The following is a 17,120-nucleotide window of genomic DNA, read 5'->3' on the forward strand; positions in this document are numbered from 1 at the left end:
ATATTAATTAAGATAATATTGCTGGGTGCAGTCCTTCACCAGAACTAGAAGGTTACCATAATCTAAAGTTCTAGATGGCATGCTATACTCCCGAGTCGATATTCACGTAATAATAAGGAATTTCCCTCGACCACACCCACACATTGGGGAAAACAAAATTATTTCCCATTCACCCCCATTGTAAAAGAGTCTACTTCGTTTTTTTTTGTTATACAAAAATACATTTAAAAAATGGCGAAAAGCTGCTGTGTTGTTCAATGTACATGTAACCAGGTCAAAGATCCTGACCTATGAATCGCAATGCTCCCACGTAGGGAAATAGAGCCTGCAAGAAGAGCCTTGTGGCTTCAGGCTATTCAGCATGGGAGAGTGGGAAATGTGGGGACCCGCTGTCCAAGTAGGTTACACATAGCTACAGTATCTGTGTGGAAAACATTTAATCACAGATAAGACATTTAACCTGTTTAGTACAGTCCATTTGTAACTCCACTCATTACTTGTAGCTGTATAGTTCTTTTTTTTTTTTTTCTTGGCTAGCTTAAGTTCCAGTCGGTAGCTAGCTAGCACTGTCACTCACGTGGCTGCTAGCATCGTCCTGAAAAGTGGCATGAGGGAAGCCCTACAATATTACGTTTTTCTAAGTAGTGAGAACCCTCTGGAGCAGGCAATGTTGAAAAGTACATTTTAGACACGTTGTACTTTTCTTAGATGTAGTTTTGTAATTGACTAAAACAAGCCGACAACAAGAAAATTGCATTTGAAAAGGGTCAAGTTTTTGCTGTGAACCAATGGGGTAACCTAAAACAGGTTGTTTTCCCTACAGGCGGGCATTCTATCTAATACCACCTGGGACTATGCTTGTTGTTGTACATGTATGGTGTATGGAACTGTGGTGCCCATGGCAGATCAGACCTCAGGTATGTGCAGTCCTGTCAAACTCAATCACAGTGAGGTAGAGCCCGCTCCATCCAGGGCCCTCCAGGCCTTCTTCCTCCAATTACAGGCTGACAGGGGTCACAACCCCGCAGACCCTGCCCTCCGTAGGCAACCTGCAGGCTCTCTTCCCCGCCCTGTCTGTTTCGTTTCACTTAGACTCATTTAGCAGAGAGGTAGGGTGATGGAATTACACGCTTTAATCCACCAATGCACTCACCAAACGTTACAGCGTGCCAAATTACCACGCTGAGGTAAAAAATAGTCCATTCACAGACATAATTTCTCAAATTGTGCCCAATTAGAGGGTTCAGAGACCAAAGAGCACCTTTTTATCCAGCTCCGCCACTTATTTAGGATGTCAATACACCGGCAGGAAACTTGAATTAGAGCTTAAATTCATATACAATAATTCAATGTCCGTAATTCAAATTGAAGATGAAAAGCTTATAATTGTACATTCAGATCAGTCAGAAATAATTAAGCTAAACCTTAAAGTTGAAGGGGTTGGAAAACCACAAAAATGTCCCCCCTTAGCTCAATATCTGGAATCCACAATTTACACCCATGAGATGCAAAATGTTCATAAACTCAAAGAGAAAATCTTAAATCATGTTTTAGTTTCAACAAAAATCTTGTTTCAGTTCCCCCACATCGAGATCAATTAGATTAAAACGAGTCAATGTAGCAGCTGCCAACGCTTTCCCTTTGCTTTGCATGAAGCACACACGCCTTTTCAGCCCTCACTCTGTAGAGACAGACTGTCTACCAAGACATCCTCACACCAATACTTACAGTGGCACCAGCCAGGACTTCTGCAAACAGGGGAATGGTGTTATCCTCTGTGGTGAATTTGTCTCTTACAAAGTCATTCATCTGTGAGAAAAGAGAATGAGGCAAGCACAACGCACACCTTTAGAGAAAGAAACGCTCAAAGAGAATGACAAGGAGGGCATCTAGTCGCGCCTTGGATTTTGGAAGACTTATTGTATTTTCTGTGAGACTGTACTCATATTTAACATACTACAACCTTTCCTTATTGTGCAATAAACATGAAGGCACTCTGAGGGTTTGGAATGACTTGCCGTGAGTTTGATCGCTTTCTCTGGGGCAACACCGATAAGCTGTGGTACGAGACCTGCAAAACAGTATTCATGGAGACCATTTAGATTACCTGACAGAGGAAGACACTCCGACTGGAAATGAATACTTCCATTGCCAGTTACCACAATAAATCTGCATGATTCTTGTCCGGATAAAATAAACCCAGAAATATTTACAGATACGGCTGCTACATCTGATGAACCAAACGACAATGGCTCCCATTGAAATGGGCAAAAAGCTCAAATATGAAACTAGCAGTTGTATGGGCTCAACATTGTTGTGGCCTGATCCCAGTGTGGTGTGGAACAGAGAGAGCTGTGTGGCCCTGGTGGAGGGTGGGGGTGGGGGGGGGGCAGTGCTATAGCGCTGATAACCACCGTACTATTTCACCGTCCGTCCTTCAGCGAGCCAGATAAACTTCAGGAGCTGCTGAGTGACTGCTTGTGGTATGCAGCCAGAAAACAGCCAACCGTGTCTGTCTCTCAGTCAATCACCCCTCTCATCAGTGTGGAAAGATAAAGAGGGAGGGGGAGAGCCAAGCAGAGAGGATAAACAAAGAGCAGCAGTGGCGGAGGCAGCAGTAGAGGGCAGTCTTGACTTCCTTCATCTGATAGTCCTCACTGTGGCAGTGTTATATAGATATATATATATACATCACAAGCCTTCAGCAGCGTTATCACTACACTGGAAAACATAGATCTGACACTACTACAGGAGTTCTTTTACCTCTGGGACTTTTTCAGCTAGCTAAGTAATGACAATGTGACCTTCCATAGACTTGGTCAATTTAGAACAGTCAAGGCAAATGTTTCTGTTATTATGCAAAACATGTTGATGATGATACTGGCACAAAAATGTGTTTTGCCACCATTTGCGCCGGACCAGATGACCGTATCTAGCATTACATAATAGAAACGCATTCACCAGGCTTTAGTTTATACCTCTGTAGAATCCAAAGAATCCCTCATATCGGAGCACTTTCTTGGCACAGTCAAAGCTGTTCTTGTACATGAGCTCTCCTACGAAGGAGCTGGTGGAGCGCTGGTTCTGCATACGGGTCTTCACCAGGTCAATGGGGTACACAGCCGTCGCACCGGTGGCTGCAAATCACACATGTCAATCAACCTACCATCAACATACTGCATTCACACCATCAACATACTGCATTCACTCCATCAACATGCTGCATTCACACCATCAACATGCTGCATTCACACCATCAACATACTGCATTCACACCATCAACATGCTGCATTCACTCCATCAACATGCTGCATTCACTCCATCAACATACTGCATTCACTCCATCAACATGCTGCATTCACCCCATCAACATACTGCATTCACACGTCAACATACTGTATTCACACCATCAACAAACTGCATTTACACCATCAACAAACTGCATTCACACCATCAACAAACACAACATCAACATACTGCATTCACACCATCAACATACTCTTGTTGGTGATAATATCCTATGATCTTCATATATTCAGACACAGCAAATAGCTTTATCATTATTTTAACTATTTAGCAGACCGTTTTTAGGTGGGGTATATTTAAAGATTGGTGTTTTAGTGTTTTGCTTCAGTGATAAATAGAGAGATGTGGGCATATAAAGAAGTTAAAAACAGTCATTAGGCCCAGACAGAGTAGTGACTATTTAGGAGTCTGCAGGAGAGCCGTAGTGTAGAGGGTGTCTACTGTCTGAGGAGGCAGCCATGCAGCAGGTTGCCCTAAATGCAGCTCTTAGCCACAGCGGCTTGTCATGTCTTGTCTCTGACATCAAAGGCCCTGTAATGACTCGGGCTCTCAAGCATGCAGAGAGCTCTCTCACCCTTCGTCAGCAAGAGAGGGTGAGAAAGGTCTCATTATCGCCGTGGAGAGCCGCCGTCTTCACAATGCTTCGCAAGACTTCTGACCCTCAACTGTCCATTGATCATTCAGAACTGATCACTCTCCTGAGCTGCTAGATCAAAGACCCACTGAGACAGTAGGCTCTTAGAATGTTGGTTTCCCGCACGCACATCTCAATGGCTGTTATATTAGTTCCTCCCAGTGTAATTAGACAGAGATTCCAGTGCGGTTCCGGAAGATTTGTGTCATTCCAAAGCTCCGGCTCCAAAGACAGCCTGGAGCCACCAGTGGCACAGCAGCACAATGGGCAAACCGGCCCCAGGGCCTCAGTGCGCCAGTCTGACCGGCTTGGGTTACCCCTCAGTGGGCCCAGGTCTCTGTCGCAGACATGTCACTCACCTCCAGCGAGTGCACCCAGACCGAACCTGTAAGCAGACTCTGCAGCCTGGAGCAAGACGGACCGATGTGGATCCCCATGAGCTTGCTGTGGAGGGAGAAAAGACACCGATGTGGAGAAAGACGGGGGATCAGAACACCAGGAAAGAATCGACTTCTATTAAACTGTCGTGAACCAGATACATTGTGGAAAGAAAAACGTTATGGACCACTCAACAGAGGAGGAAAGCTATGGAATGTAGACATCTCGTCGTGGTATAGGTCTTATTCATAAGCCAGTATTGTATGTCACCGACATAGACACTCTGGCTACGGATACAGTAAATGGCTGTGTAGGAGAACTCTCCAGGGCTATCCATTGATTACAATGGAGCTAGGTAGAGGATGGAAGCTAAGGGTTTTCCTTAAAAAAAAAAAAAATCAACTAAGCATGATTTTGCATTATCTGTCTCATCTCTGGTTTGGTTCATGATCTTGAAAGTGGAGCCCCTTTGTTTTCTCTGTGGTGCCGTGTAACAGATTAGTCCCACAAGCCTTTCCCGTGTAGAGATAAGCATCCCCATGAATGAATACACTGGCTGAGTAACAGTTGGAGTGTGTCTGCCCTCCTTGGGGCAGTGAGCAACATCTCCCAGACCAGGCCCTTCCTCCTACCCAGCTGCTTTCACTGAAGGCAGCATGCTAATGAGATCGAGGCCTTGATCAAAAGGTTTAAGCAATTACCCTACTTCGTGTCTTTCCCTTTTCCCAAAATCCCATTCCAGACCTCCGAGCGTTGAGTGGACCTGGGCCTGACCACAGTCCGATTTACAGAGCTGTGTCGTCTGGAAAGACAGGAACTGTTTCCTCCTCCTCCTCCCTCCCAGAGCCACCTCTCGCCAGCACACTCACCCCGCTCCTAGCCTCCTACTCTAAACAGACCTAGCCAGAGGCTTCATACACCAGCAGACTCATGAAAAGCCACCCTGATAAAAGCATCCAATTAGATTCTCAGGTGTATGATTGCGTCTGATGTATATGTCTACACTGAATAAAATGGGACAGGCTTTTAGAAAAAGGGAACATCGCAACAATCCATTCCTCTTTTGTACCTATAAATGAGGGGGTGGGGGGGGGGTGACTTTTATCCTCGGTGGTGTAATGCACATTCACAAAGAAAGAGAAAACATCAGCACTCTGCTAATTCCATCATTGAACACTCCCTTTCGTTGCTCTTTAATGAGAAAGCATGGCGGGGGAACAGAAGGGATGCAGCAAAGAAAAGGCGGTAGATAAGCGCCGTGTGGACAGTCATTCAGGCAGGGTACCTGTCTTTGGATCTCAGCCAGGTGGTATGGTAGCGCGCCTTCCTCCAACGGTGCTATCCTCTCGATGTCCGCCAAGTTGAGCTTTCTTCAGAGCAGCAGGGGAGAATCACAATGTTACGCCAGGAGTAGCAAACACAGCATAGCATCCCTCACACGGAGTTGATGCACGATTTTCCACAGACATTTTATGGCCATATAACTTGAGGTTGTTGCTGGTTTAATATGAGTTTGTATACACAACAGACAAACAAAGCTGGATACATGCCCACAACTCAAGCAATAAATGAAGCTTTCTCAATGCCAGTGAGACACAAATATTCCCCGCTGGCATCATAAAGTCTGCATGCTTAGATTTATTTCGTACATCAACCAGTAGAGCCACTATTGCTAAACTGAATGGGTCATAACTTAGAATTTACATCCAATAAATATAGCTGTAACTTTTGATTAATGTGTTAGATATATTGAATTCATGTGGAGGACAGGAATTCAACATTTGGCAGCGCAAATGCCACGTTGTATGCGTGTGAGTAAAAAGCACAACGCAGCGGAGATGTGTCACTGAGACTGGAGAGAGTTTGAACCTTACCCAGAATGAGCGTGGAGGCCAGAGAGCTGGTACAGGATGTCAATTTCCATCGGATTGATCTGACCAAACTTGTTGGCAGCACTAACAAACTCCTCTGTGGTACAATACGGAGCAGAGGGAGGCATGTTATGTAAGAAAAACCAGACAGGGGGTCACTTATTAAGACTAGATATTTAGAGATACAGTGGGTGGGTAGGCCTGCGGCAAGGATAACCAACCACATCAGCAGTACAGTCTAAAGGTGAAAGGGTAAACTCCTATAATACAGGTAACTATCACCATCAGAACAGGTCAACTATTCATTCCACAGATCTAAGGGAACAGACTAAACTAATAAACCAGAATATTACAGTGTACATTTACCTTATTTACTTAGAGCTAGGGTAAAATGTTCTTGTGTTTCCTGACACCATTCTGCCAAGAGAGGTGAAACTACCATGATGGTACTGTACAGCCTCAGTTCATGTTCGAAATCACATTTCCTCACTTGAGCAGGACTAGGCTACCTTTGGTGATGAGGGTATCCTTGTATGTTCCGGCTAGTGTGCTGTAGACCTTGCGGATCAGCTCCATGTTGTTAAGGAGGGCGTTGAAGGCATTGAAGTAGGAGAAGCTCACCATGTGGGAGGTGCTGCCTCCAGCGGCCTAAAGGGGAGAGGAACAGACACTGAGGTCTCATCGTACAACCATCTCACGTTGAAACTGGGAGACCATAGCTGTCTCTAACTCACCGAGACCAGGTTCTCCTCCACAAAGGGGGTGAGCATGTGGTGGCGGATGGTGGCCATGATGTCGCTGAAGTCCATGGCAGAGATGGTACCGCTCTTATTCTTATCCTTCTGGGCAAAGGCCTGGCGGGCATGCTCCAACTGCATCTCCTACAATGAAAGGAAAGATAGAAAGAGCAGGCTCTTGTGACAAAAGACACGTCAAATTACCAGGGATGAAATGGAAAATTGGGGGGGGGGGGGGGGGGGGGGGGGAATACATGATGTTGGATGATGTCGGACACTGCTTGGCACATGTGGAAGCATCAGATGAGACAGTGTTAGACCCTGGCTCTTGTAATCACAGCTGTCTCTCAGGAGTCTTGATGAAAACCATGTCCCCCTGAAGTCTGATCTCAAGTCTGTGCAGGAGAGCAGGCAGGTGTGTCCGGAGGAGCACAGGGATGATTCAATAGGACAGCCATGCAATCAGAGAGAAGCAGGGGTACCACTGACCCAGGGTCAGCACTGCTGTCAAAGCTGATCACATACTACCAGCAGATCCCTCTCATCTACACAACTCATCAGGCCATAGCAGACTACAGCCCAACATGACAATGGTAACATTTTATACTGTATACTTTTATTCCACATCTTGTAAGAGTTGGGGAATACTTTGGCACCTAAATCCAGGTGCTGTACTAGGCTGCTGCACTATTGAGGGCTATTGCAGCACATATGCTACAAATAGTGGTTTTTTTTTTTATTCCGGTTAGACAATTCTGAGAACTATGTAACCTCCACAAGGTGGCAGGACATATTCTGCAACAACAACAAAAAAAATCACTAAACTTTCAGCAGTTTTGTTTATGACTATGTTAGATTTAGCTGAATCACATTCAATAATCTATTAGCAGGAAACAATATTGCAAAACATCAGCGGTGAAATAACAGCTAAAGCAAACGTTGGTTTGAATGAAAAGGGTCGCACACAAGAATCCTTGACGCGCAAGTGGGAACCCTCAGTCAACCATGATCCACCGCAAACTGCTATGAAGGTTTACACACAGTAGAGTAGTGGAACCACAGCCAAGCCCTTCCAAGTCCCAGACCACCCAGCTGCATATGAACCCACAAACCCCATCATTCCAAACAAGCTACGTCCACAGCCGTACTACTGGCTTTATGGCCCTCCCTGTTTCGGTGATTACATATATGTGTTACAGCTTTAATACATTACATAATTGTGTATTTGTTATGCTATTATAAATCGGCCCGTGTCTATCTAAACCAGAGATGTTCAATTCCGGTCCTGGAGGGCTCGAAACACTTCTGTTTTTTGTTTCTACCTGGTAGTTAATTGCACTCACCTGGTGTCCCAGGTCTGAATAAGTCCCTTAATAGAAAGAGAGGATTAAAACCAGAAGTGTTTCGGCACTCCAGGACCGACATTGCACAGCCCTGATCTAAACCATGATAGAAAACTAACTTCCTGCATGCAAGTGATTAAACATTTTTTGTAAAGTATTCAGACCCTTTGACTGTTTCCACATTTTGTTATGTTACAGTCTAATTCTAAAATTGATTAAATCGTTTTTTTCCCTGATCAATCTACACACAATACCCCATAACGACAAAGCAAAAACAAGTTTTTCAAAATTTTTGCAAATTTATTACAAATTAAAAAACAGAAATATTACATTTACATAAGTATTCAGACCCTTTACTCAGTACTTTTTTAAAGCACCTTTGGCAGTGATTACAGCCTCGAGTCTTCTTGGGTATGACGCTACGAGCTTGGCACACCTATATTTGGGGAGTTTCTCCCATTCTTCTCTGCAGATCCTCTCAAGTTCTGTCAGGTTGGACGGGGAGCGTCGCTGCACAGCTATTTTCAGGTCTCTCCAGAGGATGTTCGATCGGGTTCAAGTCCGGACTCTGGCTGGGCCACTCAAGGATATTCAGAGACTTGTCCAGAAGCCACTCCTGCGTTGTCTTGGCAATGTGATTAGGGTCGTTGTCCTGTTGGAAGTTGATCCTTCGCCCCAGTCTGAGGTCCTGAGCACTCTGAAGCAGATTTTCATCAAGGATCTCTCTATACTTTGCTCCGTTCATTTTTCCCTCGATCCTGACTAGTCTCCAAGTCTCTGCCGCTGAAAAACATCCCCACAGCATGATGCTGTCACCACCATGCTTCACCGTAGGGATGGTGCCAGGTTTCCTCCAGACGTGACGCTGGGCATTCAGGCCAAAGAGTTCAATCTTGGTTTCATCAGACCAGAGAATCTTGTTTCTCATGGTCTGAGAGTTCTTTAGGTCCCTTTTGGCAAACTCCAAGCGGGCTGTCATGTGCCTTTTACTGAGGAGTGGCTTCCATCTGGCCAATCTATTTATTTGATGTTATTTATTAACTAGGCAAGTCAGTTAAGAACAAATTCTTATTTACAATGTTGGCCTACTCCGGCCAAACCCTAACCCGGACGACTCTGGGCCAATTGTGCGTCGCCCTATGGGACTCCCAATCACGGCCGGTTGTGATACAGCCTGGAATCGAACCAGGGTCTGTAGTGACACCTCTAGCACTGAGATGCAGTGCCTTAGACTGCTGCGCCACTCGGGAGCCCACAATCTACCATAAAGGCGTTCTGGAAGGTTCTCCCATCTCCACAGAGAAACTCTAGATCTCTGTCAGAGTGACCATCAGGTTCTTGGTCACCTCCCTGACCAAGGCCCTTCTCCCCCGATTGCTCGGGCGGCTAGCTCTAGACAGGTGTGTGCCTTTCCAAATCATGTCCAATCAATTGAATTTACCACAGGTGGACTCCAATCAAGTTGTAGAAACTTCTCAAGGATGATCAGTGGAAACAGGATGCACCTGAGCTCAATTTCGAGTCTCATAGCAAACGGTCTGAATACTGAATACTAAATAAAGGTATCTGTTTTTATTTTTAGATACATTTACAAAAATGTCAAAAAACCTGTTTTCGCTTTGTCATTATGGGGTATTGTGTGTAGATTGATGAGGGGAAAAATGTATTTAATCAATTTTAGAATAAGGCTGTAATGTAACAACATGTAGAAAAGGGGAAGGGGTCTGAATACTTTCCCGGATGCACTGTATTTGTACGGTTCATAAGGTGTCTAGTAATGTCTACTGTATACTGTACCTGCAGAAACTGGGTGAACTCCAAGTAGCTGAGGTTCTTCTTTCTGTCACTGCCAAAGTGGAGCCTGATGAACTCACAGTCCCAATTGAAGGGAATGTGGTGGTGCACTGTGGTCTGGCTGAAGATGTCCCGCACATTGGCTGCCAAATGGGAGATGGATGAGTAACATCAAGAGATTGAAAAAAACACAACAACCATACAATATACAGTGGGGTTTGAAATGATTGACACCCTTGTTAAAGATATGCAAAAATGACTGTATCAATTCAATGAAAAGTGAGCTACTGTATATTGTATGCCAAAACAAAATTGTATACTAATGACATTTTTCTGAATAATAGATTTGGTTTCAAAAGTATTTTTTTTCTCTCTCAAAAAGGCAGGGGTCAAAAGTATTGACACCCCTGTTTTCAAAAACTTTCAATACCTTTTCTAAAATGTTTTATGAGTTGGAGAACACATTGGGAGGGATGTTAGACCATTCCTCCATACAGAATTCTTACAGATCATTGATGTCCTTCGTCTGTGCTTATGGAATGCCCTCTTCAATTCCAACCATAGGTTTTCAATGGGTTTCGGAGACAGAGATGGCCATTGCAAAAGGTTGATTTTGTGGTCAATTAACTATTTCTTTGTGGATTTTTATGTGTGTTTGCGGTTATTGCCTTGCTGGAAGATCCACTTTCTCTCAGCAATTGTATTAGTATAAAATAATATAATTTCCCCAATTTCTTGAGCATCCAATATAGCTCAGTATTTGAATTATTTATTTTATGCTTATCTTTATTAAGGGTTCCAATAATTTCAGACCCCACTGTATGTCCCTATCTCATTTCTGGGAACCTGATATGCACAGAGAAGGAATATGGCCTTGCTGACAATCCCAGTGCCTTCATATTGTGTGAGTTCTAAGCAGATCTAGGTCATTCTGTGTCTGTGCACTGCCTTCATTTTCTATTGCCTTCATGGGGGCCCGTGCTGCACAATGTGTGCACAATGAGCATTGCAACAGCTCTTTTTTCCCCTGTTTTTGTGACACGCTGGATTCATCTCTCCCCCTGTCAGATGGGACTTGTTATGATGTGGTATTACCCACAGCTCACTCAGAGCTGAGACAATTCTTCTCTTAGAAGAGACCTCTAGAATAGAAGCAGCTGACTGACAGACCCTATACTACTCTGCAGTCTTCAGAAGCCCAATATAGAGAGACACACTAGTGCACAAACGGAATACACATTGAGCACTAGGAGTAACATGAGACCTACATTCATTTTCTACACTGAAAACAGCTATGTAGCACCTTTTTTTTTTACACAAGGTCCTAGGTTATAAATAAGATATAGTAATCTTGTGTTATCCACTTCTTGCATAGAAATGGATCTTGCACAATGGGAAAGTGTGTGGTCATTGCCCTAGGTAAAAGCTCTACTGATGCTGTCCCCATTACCTATGACATGATTATGACATGAAGCAGACAGGACTGGGATGCAGCAGGACGAACATCCCCACACACCAGGTCACCAGGCATCCCCATGTACATACCAAACGAGATGTCCCCTGTGCCAGTCTTGTCAAACAACTGAAAGGCAACTATGAAAAGGGCATCCGGGACACACAGAATCGATTCAAAGGCCAGAAACTCCTGGAAAGAGATCAGTCTGTTTGGACAAGAAACAAAGAGTACTATCTGAAAAAAAGTACATGTCCCTACAAAACCCAAAGAACATCAGCAACTCGAATTTTCACTTGAGCACACCAATAACTGGAGCCTACCAGATACATTTACATAAAAGTTCAAGTAAAGTTCAAGTATAACATTTTATTTTACCCATGTTTATAACATGGTCTACAGTGTAATGTGGATAGGAACGTGCAGTTTAGTGCTATTTCAACAAAATGCTTTCTCGAGTCTTCGGCATTATGCAAATAATATGGCCGCTTATCTTATCAGGGGGATATTCAATCAAACAAGTATGGGTGTTAAACAACTGATAAAGATGGCTGTTCAGGCAATGTGTGAACAACCTCGTGACCAATCATTAACCTAACTTCTCCTTGCTACGGATTACTCTTCACTACGCCAATACATGTAACATTGTGAACCACATTCTGTGTATCAACATGGGTTACATTGGGATCCATGTAGGTAGTGGAACTGTCATCGAAATGTGTTTGTGTGTTATGATCCTTTTTTTTCCACAAAAACATCTAAATTCCATTTTCGCTGTATGATGTCTTGAAGGACCTCTTGTTTAAGTCCTTCTATAGCAAGGTTACTATTAGTAACGATCATCCACCTCACCCGTAGTGGGAGCAGACTTACCCATCCTTGCTGGTGTCGGCTACTCCAGCGATCAGCTGCACAGTCTTGTGGTTGTGGTCGGGCTGGTTGTGCATACCCAGGAAGTTCTGCACAAAGTCCCTGGGGGACATGTAATGCACCCCATTCTCAACCACACTGGCATGCTGAAGGGGACACAAAAAAATCCAGGTTAGTGTTAAATATAAATGCTCAGACACTCAATATACAAACTTATACTCATACAAAACTCCCTCCTTGAAGTCCCTTTCCCAAAACAGCCTGTCTTTGTACTGCATCACCGTTCCCCCCAACAGCTCTGACATTTTTTTTTTTTTACTTATGACAAATGATTTGTTCAGACAACCTGATGCAGTATCTGTCAAAGCAATGTATTTTGTCTTCGCAGTTATACTTAGTGTGATTTATATTAATCCCATCATGTACTTTTCAGACATCCCATCAAAGCTAGGCAAAAATATCCTATTTCAAAACCATCTTGTTTTTGCAATTCATCGTATTCTAGTCATTTCTTTGAGTTGTTGCAGTGAGTAAACAGACTTCAGATTTGCTTTCAAAACACTTCAATACACTTTCAAGCTTTATAATACCTTATAAGGAAAAATGTGGGAGTTTTGTGGTTTAACCCACAATAAGCCAGCACAAGCTGTAGTATAGTGTAGGAAGCCATCAAGGCAACAAAGCTTCCCAAACCACTATCATGTTAATTGTCACAATCGTGTATGCAGATAAGTGCAGTGCAGTATACTATATTGAATATACAATATGGGATGTTTTAGTACAATGTGACAGATAAGTACTATAGCAGCGTATATAATGATATGTGACATTAGGGCTTTAGCTGTGGCAAATGCAAGGGACTGCCAAGTTATCTGAAAAACATATTTCTAAATGAATCCATGTACACTACTTAGAAAGAAAAAAGGAACAGCATTGTTTTTTCTGCTATGCTGCAAGACATGCAACCCATGCACTGGTGTTGCTACCTCTCATCTAGGCTTAAAGAAACAAAAGGTCAGTTTCAGAGTCAGGGTTGGGTTACAAGCTGGAGCACTGCATGAACTGGCAGCATAAAAGGCCAGGCTCTGGGTGTACAGCCAAGGAGAGAGCGAGAGAAAGACCGAGAGAGAGCGAGCAAGAGAGAGAGAGACCTTCACAAAGAATGCATTTCCGACCGCATCTCACTGCACACACTTTAGTTAATATTTTAAGTGCAAGTATTAATTCCAAGCAATTTATTAACCCATTTCTTCACTACATAATTTGGCATCAACTCAACTTCACAGTAAGCCTCAAGTGCTTCTTGATAAGATTAGGTTGGACAAAATGGCGCATTCATCCATTAATTAACTAGCTATTTCACAGGGATATGTTTATGACTAATTATTGCATGTGTGTATTAGAACAGCTATGCCTAATATAAATTGGTGTACGTTCAAGATAAATCAGTGCAGTGTTGTATGAAGAAAGAAGAAGATCCTAAAGTTGTACAAGGTCAAAATAATAAGTCCCTCCTTGGTGCTATCTGTTGCTAGAGGCCTATTTTTCTCCAATCAAATGGCCTTACACCCTTCAACTTGGTACTATGTGTGACTTTGTAAAGCACAAGAATGCATGGCCCAAATGATTAGCAAAAACAACTGAATCGTCCAGACATATGAAAATCCTAGCCAATGTCACAGCCTAAAAGAAGTCAGGGAAGGACAAATTCCTCCATGAAGGGGATTCAGAATTAGTCCAAGCATTTGTGTGACCTTTCCTTGTAGTATTCGACAGTAGACGCAACACACTCAGTGTATCTCTGTGTGTGTGTGTGTGTGTGTGTGTGTGTGTGTGTGTGTGTGTGTGTGTGTGTGTGTGTGTGTGAGAGAGAGAGAGAGAGACTTAAATCTTTGTCTCATAGTAGGCCTGCTGGCAATAATATCATATTTGTTCAACTGTAGCTTTGCCATACAATCAAGGTTCTAACCTTATACCATTGACGACAACCAATGAAAAGTTACATGCTCTTTTCAAATCAAAATTAAATCACATTTTATTTGCCCCACGCACCAAATACAACTGATGTAAAATGTACTGTGAAATGCTTGCTCACAAGCCCTTAACAAAAATGCAGAGTTAAAAATAATAATAATACAAAATAATTTGTAACAAAAGAGGAAAAAAATCAAATACACAAGAATGGAACTATATACAAGGAGTACCGGTACCAGATCAATCTGCAGAGGTACAGTACGAGGTATCTAAGGTAGATATGTAAATGAAGGCAGGGTAGATAATAATAAGAGTTGAACTGCTGCATTCAGACTAAAATAATATAAAGAATTATGTTTTTTGTGCCATAGCAATATTGGGTTAAAGATCCACTTGTGAATGACAGTCTTACCTTCAGAAATATAGTCCTTAGTGCATTGGAATCGCCTCTTGCGGTTGTTTCTACCTAAAACATACAGTTGGAGTCATCAAAGCCAAACCCTGATGAATCTGGTAATACAATGAGAGTATGAGAATTCACATTGGACGCAACGACTCTGCATTGGCTACAATATAATACAATCATTACTGCAGAGAGTAATCGGTTGATTGTCTCTGAAGTTTCGATGTTTGAAAAAGCAATAACACAGGAGTCGTAGTCTACAGTTGAATATCAGCCCTGCCAGCAGCAACAGTCACCTTTGCCATTATCATTACTGAACCGGCTACTCGACCTTCACAGCAATAAGCTTGTTATACTATTAAAGTAGCTTTATAACTTCCATTAGATCAGTAAACGACACGATGTAACAAGGTAAACATTACTCAATTCGCTCTCCAAGGCCGACGTGCCCACGGAAAGATGCTGAAAGAGGACCATTCCGTTCGTTTTAAAAAAAAGTAAATCATATATGCTTCCGCATCAATAAGCTTAAGTCCTCATCCAATAGAAATAAACAACTTAAATACAGGTAATACTCATTTCTGTTAAGAAATATTGGCAGAGTCACCTTGACCGCCATGCTGGGTGTGACGTCACGTTGACTAGCAGCGCAGGCGCTTGGCTACTGTAGCCTTTGATTTGGAGATAACAGCATGACACGTTTGAAGAAGACCTAAAACATACAGTTGGAGTCATCAAAGCCAAACCCTGATGAATCTGGTAATGCAATGAGAGTATGAGAATTCACATAGGACGCAACGACTCCGCATTGGCTACAATATAATAAAATCATTACTGCAGAGAGTAATCGGTTGCTTGTCTCTGAAGTTTCGATGTTTGAAAAAGCAATAACACAGGAGTCGTAGTCTACAGTTGAATATCAGCCCTGCCAGCAGCAACAGTCACCTTTGCCATTATCATTACTGAACCGGCTACTCGACCTTCACAGCAATAAACTTGTTATACTATTAAAGTAGCTTTATAACTTCCATTAGATCAGTAAACGACACGATGTAACAAGGTAAACATTACTCAATTCTCTTTCCATATATGCTTCCGCATCAATAAGCTTAAGTTCTCGTCCAATAGACATAAACAACTTCAGTACAGGTAATACTCATTTCTGATAATACTGGGTGTGACGGGTGTGACGTCACGTTGACAAACAGCGCAGGCGGTTGGCTACTGTAACTTTCGATAACGGCATGACCATATTGAAGAAGACCTAATAACAGTGTCTTTTAGGATGTCTTTTAAGTGTCGTGCAATGGGAGTTCCTGCGGTCATATAAGGACACGATGCACTACTGTGTGGGCTATCTGAACCTGCAGATACAGTATTTTATAGCATGCATGCTCAACTAAAACAAATCATCAGATTACTAGGCTACACTACCTGTGCGCAAAGTGTAAGGTGACCACTGTGAAAACCTCTACAAATTATGCTGTCCAAAATTATTAGACCTTTTCAATCATCTTAATGAAATGTGAGCTCCAGTGAGGTGCACAAGGGTCAAATGATGCATTACTATTCATGTCCATCCAGTATCCAGGGACTATTATAGGGGATGAATAAAAAAATCATTTTAAGGATTTTGTGCACTTGGAATCTGAAATGTCATGAATAAATACAATTGAGAAGGCAACTGTCTGGCTTGTTTTCTCTTTGGTTTCAATACCTGATTTCTCATAAAAACCCTCCACTGCTTTTTTTTATTGCATAAGAACATACTTTATTATCTGCTTTGTGAAGAAGTGTTGTATGATAATGTTCTGTTACCACAATGATACAAAATCTATAAAGCTTAAAAGAGAAACACAGTCTACCCACAAACATAAATAGGCTGCAACAAATCACATCAACGTTTATTGGTTGCGTACACAGTTTAGCAGGTGTTATAACGGGTGCAGCAAAATACTTGTGTTACTAGCGTGCAGTAAAATGTCAAACAGGTACATAAATAATAACTGTATCAAATAGCACTGTATCAGTAATCCAAATACAATTTTTGCTAATATATACACCAACAATATATAGTAAGAAGGAAATATACAGCAGTAGATATATTACAGTGAGCTATATCAAGAATCCGGCGTATAAATAAACAGTGTAACAAAAATGCAATGTACAGTAGTAGATATATTAGAATGAGCTATGTGAAGAATACAGTATATGAATACACAGTGTGAAAAACTGTATAAAAGAAATGGGAAGTGTCCATTGTTTAATGCCTCTGTACATGGGACAGCAGCAGTGGCTGAGTATGGGCGTATGCGTGTGTGTGAATGTATATGTGAGTACAGGAGTCGGATTGGGTG

General features: G+C 42.5%; 1 protein-coding gene across 6 annotated transcripts in view; it reads right to left on the reverse strand.

Moving 5' to 3' along the window:
• The window catches only part of LOC115160752 (calcium-binding mitochondrial carrier protein Aralar1), a 21,502-nt gene extending 5,601 nt beyond the window's left edge, over nt 1-15,901 (reverse strand). The window contains exons 1-14 of one of the 6 annotated variants that reach the window (XM_029711117.1): nt 15,835-15,901; nt 15,371-15,475; nt 14,773-14,826; nt 12,390-12,532; nt 11,609-11,724; nt 10,067-10,206; nt 6,924-7,070; nt 6,699-6,837; nt 6,193-6,286; nt 5,604-5,688; nt 4,300-4,384; nt 2,979-3,137; nt 2,019-2,071; nt 1,729-1,809 (exon numbers count right to left, since the gene is read on the reverse strand). In XM_029711117.1, coding sequence (XP_029566977.1) covers nt 1,729-1,809; nt 2,019-2,071; nt 2,979-3,137; nt 4,300-4,384; nt 5,604-5,688; nt 6,193-6,286; nt 6,699-6,837; nt 6,924-7,070; nt 10,067-10,206; nt 11,609-11,724; nt 12,390-12,532; nt 14,773-14,826; nt 15,371-15,382 — 1,308 coding nt within the window. In that variant the 5' untranslated portion in view covers nt 15,383-15,475; nt 15,835-15,901. Of the gene's footprint in view, nt 1-1,728; nt 1,810-2,018; nt 2,072-2,978; nt 3,138-4,299; nt 4,385-5,603; nt 5,689-6,192; nt 6,287-6,698; nt 6,838-6,923; nt 7,071-10,066; nt 10,207-11,608; nt 11,725-12,389; nt 12,533-14,772; nt 14,827-15,059; nt 15,165-15,185; nt 15,301-15,370 lie in introns of those variants that run through there. The other 5 variants (XM_029711116.1, XM_029711115.1, XM_029711114.1 and 2 more) reach the window with 5 other exon arrangements.
• Between the last annotated feature and the right edge of the window lie 1,219 nt (nt 15,902-17,120).

Source organism: Salmo trutta, chromosome 24 (assembly GCF_901001165.1).
Source record: "Salmo trutta chromosome 24, fSalTru1.1, whole genome shotgun sequence".
In the NCBI taxonomy this organism is placed as follows: Eukaryota; Metazoa; Chordata; class Actinopteri; order Salmoniformes; family Salmonidae; genus Salmo; species Salmo trutta.